General features: G+C 33.6%; 1 protein-coding gene across 8 annotated transcripts in view; it reads left to right on the plus strand.

Moving 5' to 3' along the window:
- The window catches only part of EPHA5 (EPH receptor A5), a 344,576-nt gene that overhangs the window by 315,039 nt on the left and 5,072 nt on the right, over nucleotides 1-24,465 (plus strand). For 7 of the 8 annotated variants that reach the window (XM_019468625.2, XM_019468637.2, XM_019468628.2 and 4 more), the window contains 3 exons: nucleotides 3,255-3,404; nucleotides 12,554-12,747; nucleotides 16,283-16,438. In XM_019468625.2, coding sequence (XP_019324170.2) covers nucleotides 3,255-3,404; nucleotides 12,554-12,747; nucleotides 16,283-16,438 — 500 coding nt within the window. Of the gene's footprint in view, nucleotides 1-3,254; nucleotides 3,405-12,553; nucleotides 12,748-16,282; nucleotides 17,841-24,465 lie in introns of those variants that run through there. The other variant, XM_019468676.2, reaches the window with a different exon arrangement.

Consider the following 24,465-nt stretch of genomic DNA (forward strand, 5'->3'; position numbering starts at 1 on the left):
GAAACACTAGACTAGACATGTTTAATTTTTAAAGGTGTTTAAAGGAAATAGTAAAAAGAACATTCCTTTCCCATAGGAAGACAGAGAGAAAAAGGGATGGTGTAAAAAATGTAATCATTCTACAGGTTGGATAGCAGCAAATTTGTATATTAAACTCAAATAAGTAAAGTATTCACCGTATGGGTCACAAGATTTCATTTTTTTTCCCTTACAGATACTGAAAACAAAAACTTTGAGGTCAGAGTGAATACAACGCTTCGAAAATTGTACATACAGAGTTTTAAATGTAAAAGAGAAAGTTAGAGAATTTCCTAACTAAAACAAATAAATATTATATATGTATATATGAATATATAAACATGTATAACATTGGGAAGCTTAAACTCTCTGCACCACGGTGTCCTCATTTGTAAAAGAAATACAGAAATGAAATACCTAAGCCTGCCTTTTAAGGACTCACATGGTAGGGAATAAAATAACTATTTCTTCAAAAAGTTTTGATTCACTGGAAGTATTTTAATGCCTAATTACTTTCCTGACATGCTATATTAACTGCTAAGCCCACATTTATGGAAGGTTGGCCACTAACTCATATTGTCATAATTAGCATAAATCAACACCCTTTTCCAGCAAAGTAATTGCTTCCTGAATCGATATGGTATATATCTGACAATTCTTTCTGTGGAAAACTGTGGGTATTGGTGTAAGAGAATTTTTGGAGCATTCTATGTATTGCATGCACCTTTTGAGTTTGAATCCCTTATCATAAACTGTGTTTAATTCTAAATCTTTCAATGTCAAGAAAACATGAAGTTAAATATCCTCAATCTTCCAACTCCTTGTGAAGCTAAAAATTTATCATTGTATCTTTTTCACTATAAGATTTGGTTAACTGTTGTGTCAATACAGAAGGACACTTTTGGCATCTCACATTTTTTTAAAATTTTTTTTAATGTTTATTTATTTTTGAGAGAGAGACAGAGTGCAAGAGCAGGGAGGGGCAGAGAAAGAGGGAGCCACAGAATCTGAAGCAGGCTCCAGGCTCTGAGTTGTGAGCACAGCTCAAGCTCACAAACTGTGAGATCATAACCTGAGCCAAGTTCAGATACTTAACCGACTGAGCCATCCAGGCGCCCCAGTCATCTCACATTCTTAAGACAAATATGTTACACATTGCTTATTTAATTCAATTATTTAAAATTACTTCAAAAAAAAAAATTTAAAAAAAGGGGCGCCTGGGTGGCTCAGTCAGTTAAGCGTCTGACTTCAGCTCAGGTCACGATCTCGCGGTCTGTGAGTTCGAGCCCCGCGTCGGGCTCTGGGCTGATGGCTCAGAGCCTGGAGCCTGCTTCCGATTCTGTGTCTCCCTCTCTCTCTGCCCCTCCCCTGTTCATGCTCTGTCTCTCTCTGTCTCAAAAATAAATAAAACGTTAAAAATAAAATAAAATAAAATAAAATAAAATAAAATAACTTCTCGCAGTCTAACGATAAACTTTTTCATAGATTATAAGGCTTTTTTTTCTCAGCTGCTGCTTTGTGATTCATGGATATTTAGGGACTGTACTATACTGAAGTCCAAGAGTAACTTATCTAAGCAAACAAAGCCTTTTAATGGTTAGCTTAATAAATCAATAAATTAATTGATGGGATATCCCTCCTCTTCTAAAGCTAATTGTCATTTTCATTATTTGCATTAAGTGAAACCTCAATTAAGAATTCCGTTGGGATTACTGTTACACTTAATAAACTTGGCCTAAGCAAGAAGGAGTTTATAGACAAATCCATTCCCAGTATGATTGGTTGATATCTTAGTTAAATGCATAAAACAGATTTGTCAAGGTGTGTGTTAATGTATCATGCTGGGGGCCGGGGTGGGGGGGAAGTGAGCAGAGGGGAGGCAGAGATCCCAAGACCTTCAAGACTTACTTCTTTGAAATGGGTCATAACAGCAGTTTATGGAAAATCCGTATATTGAGAGATGAGAAGATAAGGGAACTTCAGATAATAGCGATGTCAAATATGATGGTCAGAGGACCAGGAGAAAAGTTCTAGGCTGAAGTTTAAAGTAATTGACAATCTACAATTTTGAGAGGAATAGTATAGTTAGTTATAGAATATAACTAATTCTGTAATTATATCGTTATAGAATATCACAGTGACACACGGCCAAGCCTAATGATATAATCTTACCTATGAACATTTAATTAACAAAAGTATGTATCAGGAAAGTCTTTTTAAAGTGGTGTTACCATATATCTAAGGAACAAATAATTTAAACATAGATTGAATAGTTCAAATTAACTTCAGCTCACAGAACAACTTCAAATGTTACATGAAGCTGTTATTTCCTTAAGTTCCATTTTTTCCCTAGTGTATGAATTAAATCATTCCCTCTCTGCAAAATGGGAAGGCATAAGTTAATCTTTTCTGCAAGAAAATATTCAAATCCTGTACCCTCCCCCTTTAATATATTTTTGCTTATGGATGAAATGTTTGGTTTCCTAAGTTTGCTGGAAGGATATAAAAGTGTTTATTTTGTGAACTAAGAGGAAATCTACCAAACCAATTTTTTTTTACCATGAAAAAACTCCAAACTTGATATCATGTCATAAATTTTTCCCCGCAATCTAATTTCAATAATTTTTAATTTGGTTAAATTAAGTGAGATACCTATCTCTTAGGTAAAAACAAAAACAGTATGTAACAGAAAAAACACCAAAATATGTTGGCAGAAAATAAGATAAATCAAGTCTAAAAGAAATTGCACAATGTCGGGGGGAAATATAATTATATCTGATTTTCATGTTTGTCTTACTGTTAAACTTCTCAGGGTTGCATTCAGCAATCAAGACTTTCCATTTATAATTCCTATGTTAAAGAAAGGAAGAAAAAAACTACCCTGGGATTTTAAGTCCTTTACTCTCTGTTAGAAAGTCATGAAAGTTTACCTTATTGATTTGCTTGACTGCCTGCTTTCCCCTCTTTGAGTTGCCATCCTGATACTGTAATTGAGATGTGGGTCCTGTATGTGTTCCAGTAGTCAAATAGAATTTAAACCAGAAACCTTCCAGACAGCCAATTAGTAGTCAGTCTACAAGTGCTTACGGGCTGAGGTATGTGAAAAGAGACTGCATGCTGTCAAACAGATTCACTTAAAAATGCTACATCTCTTTCTAGATCTTTCTAGTGAGGCAGCAATATCCCCAAATGTGCTTGAAGTATGTGGGAATTCTTGTATTCTTTTTCAATTTTAGGGAGGCAAAATTCCAATCAGATGGACGGCCCCAGAAGCTATAGCTTTCCGAAAGTTTACCTCTGCCAGTGATGTCTGGAGCTATGGAATCGTGATGTGGGAGGTTGTGTCTTATGGGGAGAGACCCTATTGGGAGATGACCAATCAAGACGTAAGTATGGAACTACTCTCCCTCGAGTTTAGAATGAAATGTTTTGTTCTCTGAGTTGGAAGAAAGAATCTTTTTTCATTTCTCAAAATGACAGTTGCTTAAAAAAATGAAATACTTTGCTTACCCTCTGATCTGTTTTATTGTTGTTGAAATAGCCTTTATGCAGAAACTCAAAATGAGTTAGTACAAAAGAAAGTAAGTTACTGTTACATAAAAGCTTAGTCCCTTGCCAGACAGTTTTAGCTGTACTATAGTGATGGGTTCACTCATTTGATGTCAGTATTATTTTCAAAGATGAAGAAGAAGCCATCAGAGAATGAATACTGACAGCCACGTTTTCATGATTTGCATTTGATAAAGACAGCTAATACTCCAAACTGAAAGGATGAATGATATTGATGTAATAGTGGATGCTTTTAGGGGATAAAAATAATAATCTATGTTTTTTTTAATTTAAAAAAATGTAAGAAGAGTTGGACTGTCTAATATGGAGGAAAACAGATTTTTTTCTTACATGGAAAAATAATTCACACTTAGAATAATAGAATCCTAAAATTAAAGTAACTATGAAAGATTCTTCTATTCAAGTTCAGAATATTTATTATGTGATGCCTGACACATGGCTCTTTGGTCTTTGCTTTTGTAATTTTCCATTGTTACTATTCAATATAGCCTTCCCATTTTGGATCACGTTGAAATTTGATATTTTCCCTTCAAGTAACAACAACTGTAAAAGCAGCTAACATATATTGAACCCTAACTATGTGCCACATACTGTCTTAAGTGCTTCGTCAACTGTCTCGTTACTTCTTTATAAAACCAGTATATGGAGCAATCTTAACTCAACAGCATACTGATTTAAAACATTTATTTTTTTCCTCCAATTATTTCTTTCATCCATGCTCTGTAAAATCTCCCACTCCTATGCCTTCAGGGGTTATTAGACAGATCCTACAGCTCTTCAGCCTCATTTTGTTGAAACAACAGTCCCATGCCAGTAATTAAGATTCAATTTCAGATATAAAAATTCAAGTCCAGTCTAAATCAAAGCCAATGCCATATCCATTTCAAAGTGTTTTCCACAACCACAAGGCCAGCCTGACCCTCGGTACCTAGAGAAGGAAGAATGGTCCCATTTTTGCTCCTCTTCCTCCTTTGGCAAAGTTTGTATCTAGATTTTTCAGAATTGCCCTTGATGGGTATGTAGAAAAGAAAGGGCAAGATTTTTTTTTTTTTTTGCTAGTTGTTGATGCCTCCCACAGGTCAAATACCCAAACGTTGGTTCTCTAGTGAAGTATGTGTCGGAGCTCTTGAAAGGACCCCTGGGGACGGTCACCAGAGGAGGAGGGTGTCTTATGCCAACTTACTTCCAGGGTTCACCTCACTTGCTGTCTGCTCCCAATCTCACAGTCTCTTGCTGTCCAGTGCACATGTGTACTTCACCTGAGAGGGAAACCTATTCTGGTTGGATGCTCTGCCATTGTTCCCTTTTTGGACTACTGTTGTAGACTGCTCCAGCCAGCCTGCCTTCTTCCAATATCTCCTGGTGAGATGTCAAGGTCACACGTTGGCTTTTCTAAGACTTATTTCATAGCATTCTTCTCTGATAAGTAACAGTAAATTGGGCTTAATGCATTCCCACCCCCTAACAAGCCTATGGCAAGGCAGTGAACCCTTTTTGTAGTTATCTAAAATTGCTACAATCGGTTTTCTTTGTGTCCTACTCACTTGGTTTAGGGGAAGGAGTGCTGGCTTATGTTTCTCTAAATTTGGGAGAACATAGTATCTATTCACTTCAGCTTTACAATTTTAGGGCTAGTGCTGTTAAAAAAAAACTGTATCATTGAATTCCTATTGTGCATCTCTCATCAGAGACATGCTATTGTAATTCTTGTTTTGCAGTTAAGAAACTGAATTTAGAGAGATTAAATGACTTTCTTAAGGTCACAAAAAAATAATAAAAGTAGCACCAGAAATTTCACCATGATTCTCTAAAATTGTGTACCAAACTACCACACTATCTCCAATTAAATCAATGTCTGCTTCTTCCCTTCCATTTTCAACCAATGATCCTAGATCAGCCATCTGGATGAATATAAAATCTTCAACTGAAATTCAACTCTGGATTTTTATAACCTGAAGGAAGACCAGACCTGTTTGCTACTTACTTTTCTCCAGATAAATGCCAAATGCTAACTTGAACTACCGAGCACTTCACAGTTGGCTTCTAACTTTTCTTAAGACTTATTTTAATGCCATTCTGTCCTTTAATTGTTGTGAAAGTATTTTATTCTGCCATGCCAAGGAAAACATTGGTCCCTTATTTACCTAGTTAACTTCTTTTCAATTCTCATTCTGTAACTCAGAATTATTAGTCCTTCCCAGCTAGTGTATGATATGTGTAGCATTGTTATCTACATTATTGGCAATTTTATGTGATATAGTTGCATCTGTCACAAATAAAATTATAGACCAGAGTAGAACATGATGGTATGTAAATGCTCATAGTTTTTGTTGATCGTGACTGGGCTTGCTCATGTTGGCAGTGGTATTGGTTGCTCTATACTGGCATACTGTGGCTCTAATCCACGTGACCTTTATCTTCCTCTGGAGACCAGTAGACTAGTGTAGATGTGAGCTCATCTGTCAAGTGACTGAAGGGCAAGAATGATCCCTATTGCATCTCATCCAGTAGCATAAAATTACATTGGCCAATCCAATAATCAGGCCAGTTGCAGTGGCCAATCCCATATTTAGGGCAATCACACTGCCTATTGTGAATGGACAATATAAAATTACACTAAGAGGGACATAGAAACAAGGAAGTATGAAGGATTTGAGACACGTTTTTTTTTTTTCTTTCTGATTTTAGCCATTTGAGAGTTTTGATACACTCTCAGATAACTTTAATTCAAACTATTTAGAAAATAAAAGGGAGTGCTGATATAATATTCTCAGGAAATTATAATAAAAACTAATATTTTGGCTTTGACTAGGTTTACCAAGAATCTAGATAAGGTTTAAAGTAAATGATTATAAAATTTCAGATCTTTCTGTCTGCTTTTAATAAATTGTACAATAGATGCTATGTATTTTCGAAGCAGGTTCACAATTGTTAGTAGCATTTAGCTTCTACATATAGCACTAAGTTTGATTTCCTCAATTGCTATCCAAATTTGTATTTAAGAAACATGACAGATCTGTATTTGAACACCATGATCACTGAATATTTCTTTGGAAACAAACTCTCAGAGAACAAAATAGAAGTACTGATTTGGTGTTTTGAATGATATATCCCATAATCTCTACATTCCAGATACTATCTACTTCTTAAAGGCTTTGCATCATGAAAATATTACACTGCCAAGACATGCAGAATATTCTAAATCTCCCAGAGGAGATCTTCCACCATGTCAAGGGGACAGAATGCTGCAGTGGGTTTATTTTGATTTAGGATTGCCTCTGTCATCACAGAGAAAAAACATAACAGCACATCATAAAAATAAACCAGAATGATGAAGATAATTTTAATACCAGACCGTGAACTCTGATTCAAGCTTAGGAAGCTAAGATAATATCTTGAGGTCAGTAGAGGCTTCTTTATTGATAGCAAACATTTTAAATGGCAACATTTTTCTGAACTTAAAATCCAGACCCAAATAAAAAGAGACTTAATTGCATTGCATTTTTATACTTAGTAACAGTGTTTTACTCTTGCATTTATTGGGAAATATATGAATATGTACACTACACTAAGCACATAGATTACAAAATGTTTTAGAAACTCATTTATCTGTTTTTCAGTCTTCTTATGTTAGAATTACTTTTGTTCTTTGTTCTTTTTTTGACTGTTTTCTATTACTATTTCTGCTGGCCTAGATCTTACTCTAAGGCAGGAAGAATTTTTGACCCCAAAAGGATATCAGCCTACTTTGTACGGGGCGTGCCTCTCGTCCTCCTTCTATTCTTTGTTGTAATTTCTGATGGGACAAAAAAAGATACACATATCTTATATTTCTGAAATATTTTATGGTAAAACAAAAATAATATTTTATGATAACACACAGCATGTTATAATTAAAGTGTGAGGAACTTAGGTCCCATATAAATACTGAAAATTACCAAGATTTGACAGTGAACAAATTATTTGACTTAATAGCCTTAGTATAATAATATCTACAATGAGTGTATTTGAAAAATATTGGTCTTTGAAGATAATATTAGTCTTGCAAGGATAATGGTGCCTGCTCTGAGAGAAAAGCAATTATTTTAGTGACTGGTAACCTCATTTCAACTCTTATCCCTTTGGAGTAAGCGATACATAAAGAAATATCCATATTCAGTTCAAAAGTCCTGTACCTTTCTATTTAACAACAACAGCAAAAACAAAAACCAAAAATCTTGAACTAAAAGCCAGTCATTTTGGAATCTATAACTCTTGGTCAATTTCAATGATTACAAAGGGAATGGACTTGAATAGAGGATTTTTAAGATGTCTTTAATCTCTGGAATGCTACTGATCTAAGATTGATGTACTAAGAAAAAGATATACTCTATATATCTTTAATAATATTGGAAACAGAAAATAAATCCTACGAAAAAAATGGGTATATCCAGAACTATTTCTTTGGTATCTGAGATTATTTCCAAGAATATATTCTTAAACTCCAGTCACTTCTGAAAAGCCTCATATCTCACAGTAACAAAATGACTCATGTGTGAGATTTCAAGTAAATACCTAGCAACATAGGCGCTCACACCTTAGTTAAACTTAATTCATCAAAACACACTGCTGATGCTCAAATTCCACCTACAAAATTCCTGCCACTCAGTTATCCAACTTACATTTTTACATCTCCTGTGATGAAGAATGCACTCCTTTCCAAAATAGCACATTTTAATTGTAGATATTTTTTTTTCTTGTGGAGCAAGAAATCTGATTCCATGGAGTGAGATCTATAACTCTCCCAAATTATTTAGTTGGAAGGTAGTTGTTTCTAGTTCCAATGGTGAGACTCAGCATCAGGATGGGAAGATCACAGGTTTGCTTGCCGGAGAGACTTGCCTGTAAATCTTACCACTGCTACTTCTTGGTTGTGTAAACACAGGCAATTACTTAACTTTCTGGGGTCTCGTACATTTCATCTATGAAATGCATATAATAGTTACTATCTTACAAATATATGATGATGATGAATATAGATATTATATATACAATTTGTGTTGTAGTGCTTATGATATAATGCCTGTGCTAGTCTAGGTCCTGCAAGAAACCTATTCCAAGAAGGAATTAGATATACATTAGTATTATTAAGGAGAAATTCTTGTAAGGAAGAGGAATGCGGGACAGCTGGGAGAGATGTCAGACTGTGAAAACATTGTCTGTCATAGGGGTCACATAGAAATGAGCCTATCTTATTATCACTGCCATGCTCAATAATTGACTGGAAGTAACCTTTGCAAAGCCTGGCTTTGGTGTAAATGTGATGATGGTTTTAGAAAGTTTAGGGTTAAGGGTTGTTGATTAATTAGCATCCAGCAGGTAAAGATCTGAGAGACAAATTTTCATGATTTCCATGCTCTTCACCTTTTGCAGCACGGACCTACTTCCCCACACAGGTTCCAGGAGCATCCGTTTCATGATTCTATGGGTTTTTCTATCTAAGTGGAAACTCAGAAGAGGCAGGTTATGAACTGAACTGTAGTCCCTGTGGTTTCAGTTGATCTCAGGACCTCACCTGGTCCTTTGCCTCTCCTTCCTTCACTATCCATTCTGGATTCCCCTCATTTATCAATATGGCAGGTCATGGTGGCTCAACTAGTAGCCTGGATCCATCTTTCATTCTTGGGGTTAGCCTTTTCAGGCCACAGTTATTACAAAAGAGTAACAAGAAGTCCCAAGTGTATCACCTAGGGTTCGCAGTATTTTTCCCTGCCCCAACTGTGCGAAAGCAGCTTAAATGCCTTATGGATGAATTTATGACGTACTATGTGCAGTGGTTGCTGGTACCACCCTTGTACCAGCTAGCAGATTTTCAGAATGAGATCATGTTGACAGTTTGCAATCGACCTGGAGGGAGTATTTATACCATATAAACAAGTAAACAATACAATATGTCCTCCCCACCAAGGAGAGCCTGTTGTTAAATATTTACCAGTACATCACTGAGTATTTGATACTCACACATTCTTCACTAGGAAGTGGGTGCCCTCATTGAGTGATATGCTGTGTGGGATTCAGTGTTTGTGGATCAAGTATTGCAAAGCTTGTAATGGTGGTTGAGGCTCTGTGGGCAGCAAAAGCAAATCGTACCCAGAATAGGTATATGTACCTGAAAGGATGAAGCCACTGACCCTTACATGACAAAATGGGCCCAGTGAAGTCAACTGGCCACCAAGTGAATAGTGCCATATCGGGTGCTCAGTATTGAAGTTTTATGTATTAAGAGAAGCAGCATTTTTAAAATTGTGTTTAGACGACTGATTTACATGTCAATGCCAAGAAAATGCGTAGCTTATAATAACATTTCAGATGTAGCCCATATGAACAGGTGCCAGATAATCTGTAAAACTTCTGGTTGTCTGTTTCTTTTTTCTCTTTCTTTCCTTTGTTTATCTCGACTGTCTACCTTAACAAATGTAATGGTAATAAGAAAGTCAATGGAGATTATGATTCATTTAGCTATACATTATAAACTGTGTAATAAAATGAATAGCCTGAATTGCACTTTGATATATTTCAAGCATTTCACAAACCACCAGAGCACTAATACATTCATTTCTCCCCCAAACTATGAAGGGAATGTAGTTAAAAATGAAAAACAAAATTCAATATGTCGGAATATAAAATCTCAAGTTATAGTTTAAATATATTTTGAAGATAAATTCTAAAGATGAATTTAGAATTAAATTAAATGACCTAATTTCCTGGACCAAGTACTGAGGTTAACTTAGAGACATGGTATTATATTTCTATTTATAAATTTGCCTGAAAATAAAGTTGATTAAGTAATATAGTCTAGAAATTACATCTCAAATCAAATAACTCATAAAATTCCTTTAAAACTAGTGGCTTGGTTTCATTTACTCATTTCACACTCACATGTGAAGACTAGCTACTCAGTGAAAGAAAGACAATATTTTTAAAAGCATAGGTGTTAAAGAAAAAAGAGAGCTTATTGGTAGCAGCTTTGGGGAAAATTCATTATGAAACAAGTCAGGTTTTAAATAAGTAAAAATCACTGTTCTCACTGCATACTGAAATATTTCGTGACAAACTGTATTAGGGCATTTTATTTTGGTACTCACGTTATTAAAGATGACTGCTATTGCTGTTATCATCAGCAATGGGAAGTCTTCTAATAAGCAAACTAATATATAAATGAACTTTTATTAATATATAATTATAAATAGTACTTTTTATTCTTTCACTATCTATTCTTTTATTGATCACCAGTGAGAATAAATGTTTTCTCAAAATTTATTTAGCATTTTTTTCTTTTGCAAAGTTTTGATTAGTATCTGTTCCTCATGAATCTGTTGTTTTATCATGTTATTTCTCAATATGCATCCACTTTTAACACGTTAAAGAGGCTAACCATATGTTTTAGTTTTTGTAATAATTTCTACCATGGTTTGCCATTTAATTTTTTATGCTGTTTTGAGTTAAGTTAACTAAAGTGGTGAGTGACTCTCAGGAGTTTCACTCATAGTTATTCAGTTATTTGACCATTTATTTTTTGGAGTCCTTGAGTCCTTGAAGTGCCTGAACTTAACTATTTGTGCTTGTCAGGAACTTTTATTTCATGCCCTTCCTGGGTAGATATATACCACACCTGACTTCAAGCTATAACCAAGTCATGATGACTCTCACATTTACATTTTCATCTCAAATATCTCCTGTACCCTAACCAGATTCCTGCCAAGTGTCGTCTGGGTGTTCCCCATGCACTCCAAACAAAACAAGCCCCAAATTATACTTGACAACATTCTCTCCCCCCATGAATGTGTTTAGCTAAAGTAAATAGTAACAACCATCCAGTGTGATAGGTTTGAACTTAAACACTTTCTCTCTACCTGCTACCTCTAGGCCATAAAGTTCCCTTAAATATACCATTTCATCTTCTTTCTATGTGCTCCTGCTTTTGTGCAGGTGCCATTTTCTTTACCATTGAGAGACTCTTTCATTCCAATCTTGCAAGATTTTTTTTTGTAAATTTCCTATTCTAATCATCATTTATATTTTTTCATTTGTCAAATCAAATCTAAAGTCTTTCTCAAAAAATGTAATTAATATTTAAGGAAATATCCACAACAGGAATTTGAGAACTATGTTTATTATTATTGATTTGGGGATCACTTAAATATTTGAATTTTCTAGAATAAAACCTGCATTATGTTCAGAAGCATAAACGAATTTCTTCTTAGTTAGACATTTTGATGGCAGCAGCAACATTATGAATGTTTTTGATGAAACAATTTCGCAATTAGACAATACTCACATGTGTGGTTTTATTTAAAATCGATGATGTTTGTAATGCCTGTGCTACTTATGCAGTCATTCCAAATTCCTGACAGAAATCAGTAGATGATAATAAACAGCCAGACTCTGACATTATTAAATGATACATGAGACAGTTATGCTAATTTAGCCTTTGACTTATCCATCATTTACCCTCCAAAAGTCTCTTTTGAAGTAAAATTGCAGTTCTATTGCTTTAAAAAATGTGGATCTGCCCATAATTTTTCATTACAAAGACATTAACTTTTCAGAGAAATCACTAAAAAACTCTAATCCCTATTTGGTTCCAGAATGCAAGGATAAATAAATAAAACATGAACATTATTTTTATGTCAGTTAATGTTACAAATCACCCTTCATCAAGATTTTATGTAAAAATGATTACCACTTATTTTCTTTATAATATGTGAAGAAAATATCTTTTAACATTGTGATAACATATTTACTTTTTGTTATTGTTGTTTTATTTTGCAGCAAATAGAAGTAATCAGAGATTTGAGAGAGAACGATGCTGGTTATCAGTGCAAGAGTAAGACTAAGACAGAATGAAAGTTGGATAGTAGGAAATTTCTCAAGCTATTCTGTACTGTTTGTGGTATTGAGTATGGCTCTGTTTTGCTTTACGCAGGTGATTAAAGCAGTGGAGGAAGGCTACCGTCTGCCAAGCCCCATGGACTGTCCTGCTGCTCTCTACCAGTTAATGCTGGATTGCTGGCAGAAAGACCGAAATAGCAGGCCCAAGTTTGATGAAATTGTCAACATGTTGGATAAGCTGATACGTAACCCAAGTAGCTTGAAGACGCTGGTTAATGCATCGAGCAGGTAAAAAGCCAGACCTGAGAGCTTTTCCTAATGTAGCTAATTCAACTTGATGCCATGAATATTAAATCAATAACATCATTTCAATACACACGTTAATCTATGGATCTGTATGACACTAATTTATTTAAATACAGTTTTTGCGTAATATTACTCTCTTACAATGAAATATAAATAATCAAATTGAAAGTATCTATGCCTAATCTACCAGTGTAAATGCCAGTTTCAGTAAAATGTTAACTACAGCCAAGTTCAGATAACATTATAAAAAACTCAAATGTGTGTATTTTCATGTGTTTTGGATCTCACATTAGTGTGGATGGGTCAAAATAAAATTATAAGATCATAGAGATAGCCAAGTGAGCACTGATAGACTTAAACCAGAGATATCTAACAATAATTACTCTTTGGTTTCTTTATAATAGACTTTAGTGTCTGCCATATTTTATAAACAATGACAACTCCTTTAGAGATTCTTTGCTCCCATCTGGTTGTACACAGATACTTGGTGAATCACTTACTGTGCAATTGGAACAAAACTTAAAACTGATAAATGAATAAATTTGTGTGAACAAATGAGCATTTTTACTTCTTTATTTCTAATTTTTTTTAAGTTTATTTGTTTATGTAGAGAGAGAGCGAGAGAGAGAGAAGGAGAGGGAGAGGGAGAAGGAGGGAGAGAATCCCTAGCAGACTCTGTGCTATTAGTGAAGAGCCTGATGACCCAGGGCTCAGTCTTACCAACCCTGAGATCATGACCTCAACCCAAACCAAGAGTCAGACACTTATGCGACTGAGCCACCAGGCGCCCCACAAATGAATACTTAAAACAATTTTTCTGAATGCACATGAATATACTTAAACAACGTTACATATTTGTAAAACATGTTTTTCTCTTTGACGTGATAAATTACAGAATTATCCTCACAAAAAATAAATCAGTTTGACTCTGTACTTAAGAAAAATTGCCAGAATGTTATTTTCACTATATTTGAGTCAGATCTTTATTTTTACAAGAAGTGTAACCAAATTGGCCTCCTATTAGCATGAACTAAATGAGAAACAATCTGTTGATAAAGTTACATAAGTTCTATGATTCTGACATAACATTTGTTTATTAGGCAAAAAGTCATTTTTAAATACAAATGAAGAATGAAACTTCAACTTCTGTTCAAGCATCATTAACTTTCTGTAGTAGCAACTGGAGAATTTATCTTCTTAGTGAATATTCCTTATGTTGCTACTGAAATATCTGCCTTTAAGTTATTTATTGTCATGTAAAAATGTAAGCATTTCTTTCATCTACTTATTTGAATTATGTTGTCTAAAGGGACCTAAAGAAAAGAAATTATAAAGAGACATTTTGATGATCTAAATTGTGTTAGTTTATATTGGTATCATTATAGATTAAGAACAGTTTAAGAGTCTCCAAATTTTTTTCTTTTTGTGTGTGTGTGCAATATATAGAATCATCTTGCTAGGTTTCATTTAAACAGATTTGGCTGAAGACTATAGCACTTACTAGACATTTTTATTCGGTCATCTACAAATCCTAATTCTAGAAGATGTTAGCTCCTGGTCATTGTCTTAACCTGTATTTATTCTCACCCATGTCACAAAGCTTGGTGATTTCAGTAGCCATGTAGATGATGTTTGAATATCTCTCAATTTTGGTCTCTAGCCTACCATGAACTCTCCTTCTCAGCGTCATGTTCTAGATTTTGCTGTTACTAAAAATCGCAACTCCTCCATAATGTCAACTTCAAGATCCTACTCTCCAACTATTTTTTTCTGTATTTCTACCTTCATAAAATCTTTGACCCCTATTACTTAAAGGCTACAAATCACAAGATACCCATTTACTCAGCCAATATTCATGTTCAGATTCATGTTCATGTCCACATCATGTCATCCTGTGGGATAGGTGCTGAGTATACAGCATTGAACAACACACTATTGGAGGAGGAAGATATTGAACAAAATAAAAAACATTAAAAAAGAAATTTGGCTGTGCAGCAGAGTGAGGATAGAATTTAGAGGATAACTCAGAGGCTAGAGTAGTTGGCAGATATGCCATGATGATGTCTTCAACTAAAGTGGCAACAAGTGAGATAGAGGAGTGATCAGATATGTGATATATTGGAAGTAGAATGGATAGCACACATAATGATTGATTGTGAGGGGACTGAGGACAAGGAAGGAGTGAACTGTTGTATCATATTCTAGAACGCAGAAGACTGCAGGAGGAATTGGATGTGAAAAAGATGACAAGTGTGGTTTCAGACATGTTGGGGCAATATTCCTATGAGAAATATGGAGGTGTAAGTAGCTACAGGAATACATGAGACACTTGGGCTGGGGGTAAAAATTGGAGAAAAATAGATGCCACTTGAAGCATAAAAATGGGTAAAATTACCTAGAGTGGAATTTTAGCCTGAGCTGAGAAGATACAGAGCCAAATTTTAAAGCCAGGGAAAGGAGTAATCGGCAAAGGAAGTTTAAAAGATGCCAAGGGAAATTCAATGTCCTGGTAGCCAAGAAAGAGAGAATTATTCAAAACTTTGTGAGACAACATAGGAATTCAAAAGAGAGGTGGTGGAGGTGGATGTTGAAAATTTCTGAGGAGTCAATCATTTTGCAGATAAGAAATATTTATAGATTTCGGCAAAATAAAAATCATTGCTCACCACAGTGAGAGAAATTTTTATAGAATTGTTTTGGAAGGAAATATACTGGAATAGGTTGAAGTGTAAACAGAGTGTGAGAAAGTACAGAGACAATGAATCAAAAGAAATGTATTTGTCCTATATCTTATGGTTGAAATTTACTGAGGCAAATCCCCCTGATGGACATTTAAATTGTTTTTGGCATTCATTCCCACTAGTAAAAAATGGTACAAGTACTTTTTGTCATTTTTCCTAGTCATTTACTTCGGATGTATTTCCAGAAATGGTTCTCATAATTGTATCATTATTATTATTAGACAAAAAATATGAGTCTAGTACAGCTAAGAGTATCTCCTGGTTGGTTAATCCCATTCAGTTTTCTAAAGTATTTGGGGTTACATTTTGTTTTCAAAATTCTATTACTCCTGGGCCAAGTTAACAAGCACATTTTTTAAGAGTGTAAAATACAGGATAAATAACTTCTGGACTTCCTGAGAAATTAGCTTAAACAAGCATGAGTTTCTCTAGCAATGTCTAGGAACAATTGGGCTGACACAAATTATCCCTCATATCTAATTTTAGCAGCATTTTCTGTATTATTTTTATAAACAAAATACAATAGGAGGAAGTAAATACATCTAATGGAATTTTCAGCTAATGTTTTATATTACAGAACATTTACTTATTAAGCCATCATAAGTTTTCATTGACTATGAGTAGAAAAAAAATCTGAATAGACTAAGTTTGTGTTCTATATTTTAAATTATTTTCTTCCATAAACCCAAAAATCCCTTGATAGTGAGCTAATATTACAATTTATAATAAGAGACATGAAAATGTTACTTTTAATATTGATGTGCTCTGTGTTTTAGGGTATCTAATTTATTGGCAGAACATGGCCCACTGGGATCTGGGGCCTACAGATCAGTAGGTGAATGGCTAGAAGCGATCAAAATGGGCCGGTATACAGAGATTTTCATGGAAAATGGATACAGTTCAATGGACGCTGTGGCTCAGGTGACCTTGGAGTGAGTAATTTTTCTGATAATTTTTACATAATTGCTGGGGCGAGAAAAATTGTTTGGAATCCAATCTGGATGAGGTCAAGGGAAATCAGTTAACCTTTGCCCATGTGTGACAGCTTTCAAAGAAGCCTGTTCTTTTTTAGCCTGTATTGTTAACAACTGCATGGTTAATGCTACTTGTGGCCAGTATCTTTGCTTCTTTGCTTCAAACAAATAGCATTTGAATATTTGAATAATTGGAATAACAGCTCCTTGGCAAAATACTGGTATTTTGTGTTGTGGAAAAGATGTTTTCTTGATGAAGTTTTTATACTGGAACCTATGTTATATGAATGTAATTACAAAACAAACTGTAAGCACAATTGGTGTGGCTAGTCCTACATAACAGCAAAACATATTCTTAAATTTGGGCTATGATGAATACCCGGGTAGCAACAGCTTAAACAAAGCTTCCCAGGCAGGAATCTCATTTAATCTCTAAGTGGTGCACCTTATATTCTTGTAATCCAAGGATATATTAGATTCTGCCTCTGATTTGTTATTTGGTACAATCTCAGTGGAACCAATTGTGCCCTTTTCTGTTTGCACGTTTAAGATAAAATTTATCAAATCTTATTAAATAAAAATCACTAGAGTTAAGCATTAAATTCTTTAAGGTTGTAAGTTGTTTGTATTTTATTATATACTCTGTATGTGTAATTATTTTAGCCTAATATTTGTTATTTGTGAAAATTAACTGTTGTTATGGTGGTTCCATCTAGCTTACATTAACATGAATAATGTTTTAACCTATGAATATGATGACAACTTACTTTAAATTACCTACAAATTCAAAGGTTAAAATATTGTTGTGAGGATTAGAACATGGTAGAACATTCTAAAGCACTAAACCACAGTCCTTATTCCATTACTTCACATAATATTAACACTGAGCACTCACCATTTCTATTCTGGCATTCTTTGACTCATTGAACTCACTGCCAGTCCACACGAAAGGTAACAGGGTACCATCATTTGTCACCAGTTAATGTCACATTCTCAACATTTCTTATCCTCATCCCTATAATGCTGGACCTAAAATCACTACTCAGCATGCTCTCTTATGTTGCTGAACGTCATCTTCACCATCGCCTCCAAATTGTATCTATTTGATGACACGTATGCTTTGCCCACTATTTCTTTCAACACTCAAAGAACTCATTTGTGCTATATTTAAAATAGTAAACAAAATTTTGTTGATAATTTAAAACTATTTTTACATGATTGCTATTTAATTTTTCAGTAAAAATGGTCATTTTAATTTATTAAAGTCATTTGTCATTTTATATTAAAATGATACTGTAGGTATTTCTTCTACCCAATGTCAGATTACTTGTAAATATATAATAAAATTATTTGCATTAAATGATGTCTCTTTTTTTATTAAAATAGCACATATACCTATGTGTGTGTGTATGTATATACATATATATATATATATATATATATATATATATATATATATATACATCCACTATCTTTTTGCTCCTCCCTTCACAGAATAATTTTAATCACAAATAATGGTTTTGCATTAACTACCTCTGTTTTACTTTATCTCTTTGGGGCCCCCAAATACTAGAAATATGTTGAATATCTTAGCATTGTATTTTAGCATTTCATTTATTGATTTTAATTATTTTCACTCATCTTTATTGTCAGCTCCTCTATCCCCAAACTCTCATTTTGTATGTTTTGTTTAAAGACTTAAAGCCTTCTTCTCTCTTCTAATTATGGTTCTCCAACCCATTTCTATTCTCCGGTAGTTTTTATCTGATCAATTTTTCTCTACTTGGTTCAGTTTCTTCTCTTTGTCTCCATTACTCTGCTATCTTGTTGCCTCTGGCTATATTGCCTCTTTTCTGATATTTTGTCTTTTGATTCATTTACCTTAACCGGAAGAGTAAAGTGAAATTTGGAAACTGTGCTAAAATCTTCATGTTCAGAGATGTTTATCTCCATGTATCAGTTGCTTCAGACTCCTGGGCCAATAAACATATTCTTTACCATGAACTGAGCCAGCAAACCTCAAATCCAGTGAAGCTGATTCCTTGGAGTCCCACACCTTTAAATATATGTCCTCTTGTTTATTGTGGTTTTGACCACATTCTTCCTGTTTGGCAAGAACACATTTATCAAAATGTTATTTAAATAACTCACAGAACAGTGAGTAATCAGTTACTTGTTTGGTCAGGAATATACGAAAAAGACTATCTGTGCATTTTGCTCGCCTTTCACCAAAATAATTATTAAAGGCACACAGCAAAGGAGCTGGGATATCAGCAAAGACAAAGACAAGCTCTTAAACACTTAAGATAATGATTTTTTACACATGGCCTTTACCCAATATTTAATACTAATTTTATGGAGGCTGCATATGCTATAATAATACAATAAATATTATTGTCCACATTATTGCCAAGGAATAATAGAAATTGAGAACTGAAAGTATACCTGTAATAAATACTTGGGGGGGGCATGATCAAATCATGATTAATGGCATGATCAAATTATGACAACAAGAATAAACACTGAAATTTAGTGAATATTTGTGCAGTTAAGAACAATTAATATAAGGCAAAAGATCAAATTTCCATATAATTAAATTAGAAAAATATGTGCCATCAAATTTGTTCTTATATTGGGTTCAAAAAAAGGGAGAGAAAATATTACAATTTTTCAGAACTGCTGACTTTGATAAAAATTTTCCATCATAAAGGTTTAATTTTGTTTGCGATTTCCTTACTTCTTTCTTTCTTTCTTTCTTTCTTTCTTTCTTTCTTTCTTTCTTTCTTTAGTTCTTTCTTCTTACTCTTTCTTTTGTTTGTTTATTTCTTGCCAGTAACATACATATATGGCTTAATGTGGAAAGAAAATGAACAGGTTAACAATCTTAGAGTTAAAATGTGTTCGGCAATGTGGTTTTCAACTTTAGATGTTTCTGTCTGCCATCTCTGTGCCTAAACTTTGCTATTCTGTGTACAATACACAGAACAATTGTTGTGGCAGTAATGGTGCAATCTGTACTATGGTGTGTAAATGCAGTGAATTGTGGTTGACAGGGGGAATTGTTAAGCTTGAGGTGAGTTGCAAATTGAATCCAAAAACCTGTATTAAGGACAGTATTACCACTGCTTTTTAAACTTCTTGTCAGACCAGCACTGTCAACTTTTGATTATTCAGAAGACGAACAAAATCCAGTGAATTTAAATATTATGCCAATTGTGTGTAAACTGAAGAGGTTTATGTTAGTATCATTTATTCAAATGGGGTCTTCAACTACTAAAATGGAAGTTTCACAAATCTAGGGCCAAAATTTATGCACACCAATTCAAGCAGAGTTTTTATCTTATCAATAAAGACATTATGAATAATGTATTACACACCTAAAATACACATGGGAGTACTTAGTATCCTCTTCATTCTACATAATTAAGCTAAAGTTTCTAGTCCAACCATCACTATGTCTCACTCACTGAAAATCATGACCAAACATGGTTAATCTTTGCCAAATGTAAATGTATTTATCTTGTATAGTAGATATATAAATGATTATCAGGAATCTTTAAATGAACCAAAAAATTTCAAGCATACCGTTAATGGCATGATCAAATTATGACAACAAGAATAAACACTGAAATTTAGTGAATATTTGTTAATCTCTCTTCTCCCTTCTCCTATCCAGCCAGTGTTGCTGGGGTAAATACCAGTGATATGGCTAACAGGTGTGTAAAGCAGAAGGGAGAAGTAGTGAGGGAATGACTAATCCACAGATGGGTGAACTAAATCCTGAATAATCAAGAGTTGTTCCAATATCAACTAGACACCTCTTGTTACTCTATGGTTTTCATTCTGCCATTTTAGTATCATAATATCAGCGTTTTCCATTGTTTAATATTATAGAGTAACATTTGAAAATATGCTGAAATGTAATTCCATCAATGCCAGTTCATTATATTTGCAGCTTTTCTAAAACTGATATTGCTTTGTTGACAAAAGCCAAGTTATTTTTTATGTAACAATACTCCTCTTATCATGTTTAAATTCATAAGTCTATGCTGAATCATAGTTTATCATCATTAGAATTGGCTTTGGGTATTACTTAAGATTACACATGATCATGATACATTTAGTGTAATATTTATAAAAGAGACACATTTATAACTTTACCTTGGGTAAAATTTCCTATATAGAAAAATGAGATGAGTAAAATAGCATATCTTGCATCATTTTCGAAAAACTTTTCAGCAAACACTGTTAAGTAGAGCAGCAACTTCATTATCGAATGTTAAATACTTTAATTTTTAACAAATTTCTCTCACATTGTTACTGCTAAATTGACCATTCAATATGTACTTGGCAGTACAAGAGTAAAATAGGAATGCTTAGAAGTCATGAAAGTATGAAGCAAAACTACTTAAAATACATTAATGCACTTAGCAATATTGGAATAAACCTTTATTGAAAACATTTTTCTAATGCTATTTTAATTGTCATTTGTAATATAATTAGAAGAATATTAAATACAAGTTTTGAAGGAACTACTTTGCTGCCGAGAACAACTTTAACTTGCATAAATGATCTTATTTCTCTCTCACCTTTTCACTGAAAATCACACTGCATAAAGGTATATGGACATTGCATGCATTATACTCATGCAATTTTCTAAATCTCTGCGCATTGATTTGACAGCTTTTGAAATGACAAGTCAGATTTTTAAAACATCAGCATTCCATTAAAGACACACATAATTTATGGCAATATATAAAATGCCGCGTTGTGTTTTTATAATTCCATTTCTTCCATGGAAAGGAGGAGGTGGGAGGGAGGAAGAGAGAATTTCAGTGGTCTGACCTTCCGTATGCATCTTAGGGGATAATCATATTATAAGGCGACCTTGAAAGAAATCTTATATTTAACACACTGGAGAAATTTACACAAATTTAACCCAAAATCTAGATGTATGAAATGTTCTGAAGAAAGATTGCATTTGCCTATGAACACAAGCTCTATAACAGCATTTATTACTCAAATACAATTCCTCAAAACATGTGTCCTTTAGCAGGATATAGATGTCATAAAAATTTTAAATTTCAAAAGCACTGAGTCTTTCTTGCGGTCAAGTTATTTTCAGAGAATGAAGTTATACTTACGTATAATATAGCTACTATATAATTAAGAAAGGGAAATGATAAGTCAAACCAGTGATTTGATATCAGTGAAACAACCAAGTTTGGAATGTGGGGCGCATGTATGCACATCACACACACACACACACACACACACACACACTTTAAATTAAGATTTCGGTATTATATATTCAAAATCCAGGCTGTTTCAGTGGGAAACCTATAATTTCTTTTTCAGGTCTTTCAGAATAAGTTGTGATGATTATTTTCAAAAGCTCATTCCTAATAATTGGTTTAGCCATATGAGTTGTGCAGTCTAAGTATGTATCTATAGCATCAGTACTTTCAAATGGGTATTTGTCAGAATCACCTGTGGGTTTATAAGGCATATGATAAACCATATGTTTTAAAACTCCATTTCAATTATTAATTATTTAAATTCTCTAGCAGAGAATGATTATTTTCAGGTTAAGAAATTTTCATCCCTTTCACCTGACGTAGGTCCAAATTATGCTAGTGACCGGCCATGAAGTATAGGTTAGCTCATAACTGAAATTGCCATGAGGTATAGATTGAGTTACCATAGCCTCAAAGAAGTATGTGTTCAGCTTCCTTCATTAAATATTGTCTTTCTTTAGAATTTTGGATATTTGATGTTATAGCTACAGAGTTCTCATTTTACGGATGAGGAAATTATTGTAATTTAAAGTACTTTGTTCAAAATCAGATCTCAGAGTAATGAGAAATTTTTAAAGAGTATGGACTTTGGTATCAGGTTCCTGGTTTTAGTACTAGCCCTGACACCCACTAGCTGTGTCATCTACTCAAGTGATTTAAATTCTGTAAACTTCATTTTCTCATCCATGAAAGATTAACAGAAATCTATTATCATAGAGTTATGTATTTTTCCAGCATGTAAGAAGAGGACATCTTAATTCTCACTTATTATCTTTATATTAGTGTAATAGTTGTCAACTAGGGAAGATTTTGCTATTCAGGGGACATATGGCAAGAGTTTTGTCTTGTAACCACAAAGGGTCAACAGTAGTGCAATGCTTCTGGTATTTGGTGGATAGAGGCCAGAGATGATGCTAGATATTCTATAATGCACAGGATGGCCCTTAAAACAAAGACTTATCTATCCCATAATGTTAACAGGGGAAAAGCTAAGAAGTTCTGATGTAGTTGAAAAGAGAAATTTATTCCCATGCTAGTCAGTAACTCACTATTTTATAGTCTATTTCATAACTAATAATAGTGATTTTGTTTCAAAGTGAATTTTTACTGTTTTCTTTTTCTTTTTGCTGATTATCTTCCATGGCTACCATTATAAATAAATATATAATATAATATAATATAATATAATATAATATAAATATATTTATTTTTTACACTGATGTTTTATAGTTTTAATATTTTCTCATGTTCAATTCTAAGAGAGAAAGAACTGTGTTGCCACCATAAGTATCAATTGCTTCTTTTTTTAGCTACTTTCCATTTCCTGAAACTCTCATAAAAAACCAATGAAACATAAAGGGGCAAAGAAACCTAAGATATTATTTAAATAAGCAATTATTTCCAATACTAATATAGGTAGAGCCTAAATACCCATTTCTAAAATTTCTATCCTCTGATAATTAAGAGATTTACTTGTTTCTAAAGCTATCCAATTTTACATATAATGATTCTAATGTCATTGTCTTCAATTCTAAGGAAGTCTAAGATAATCTGAAGTTAATACATTTACTGAATGCACAAATATTCTGTTACCATAATGTGTTCAATAAGGTAATTATCTGAAGAAATATAACATGGCAAACAGTTTGGTCACCTAAAAATCTTAAATTGTTATTTTTTTTCTATAATTAATATTGCTATTTGCCAAACATACCTGAATAATTTTATTTACCAAATGTGTACCTCAAGGGAATAGAATTTCTGAATTTCCTATGAAATAACAATTAGGAACCATGGGCCCTGACCTTGAACTCCATAATACACTATTAATTTAGAAATCTAAACATTTATAATTTTCTTTTGAATAAGGAAACAGTAAAAATATATCTTGGTTGAAAAGACTTTCTGATAGTGTGTAATCTTCAGAATGCTCTAAATGCCAAGAGAGCCTAGATATTATTTGGTAAAGGAGGAAAACTCTGGTATTTTGGGTTCCAAGTAAAAAATAAAAGACCAGTAAAACCTTGGTTTGCGAGCATAATTCATTCTGCAAACATGCTTGTAATCCAAAGCACTTGTATATTAAAGTGAATTTCAAGAAGCATTGGCTCAGTTGTGATCATGTGACATTCGGTATCATGTACTACTGGCATTGCAAAACATTTTTCCTTTATCCAATTAAAATTTATTAGAAATATTTGCTCGTCTTGCAAAACACTCGCAGAACAAGTTGCTCACAATCCAAGGTTTTACATATTTGAAGGTGTTCTGATAGCAATGTAGTGATCATTATCCCATAAAGATAATCTGTTATATAAAATGATTGTACTGACTGAGTCATTTGAAGAGTATGGTCTTTGACTGCTTAACTGTAAAAATTTTAAAGTATATTTTATGCCTATTTCTTCTAGCAAAACAAAAAAGTTCTTGTTCCTGTTGTAGGTCCACATTTTCAAAATTATTCAATGAAATTGTACCTTTAATTTAAATATGTTATTGGTAAGCGTGCAAATTTATTTTTCCACTAATCTGTGCCACCAAAATAATGATGTCCAAAAGATGAGGTGGGGGGCAATTATATCTTATATCAGTCCTTATGTTAAATATTTCTTGGACTGCAAACAGATTTTCAAGGTACAATTTTGAAGCCTGCCTTTGAAAATTGGACCCGATATGTCTCATATCAGA

This window comes from Panthera pardus, unplaced genomic scaffold (assembly GCF_024362965.1).
Source record: "Panthera pardus isolate Hobbes unplaced genomic scaffold, ASM2436296v1 HiC_scaffold_13, whole genome shotgun sequence".
Taxonomy (NCBI): domain Eukaryota; kingdom Metazoa; phylum Chordata; class Mammalia; order Carnivora; family Felidae; genus Panthera; species Panthera pardus.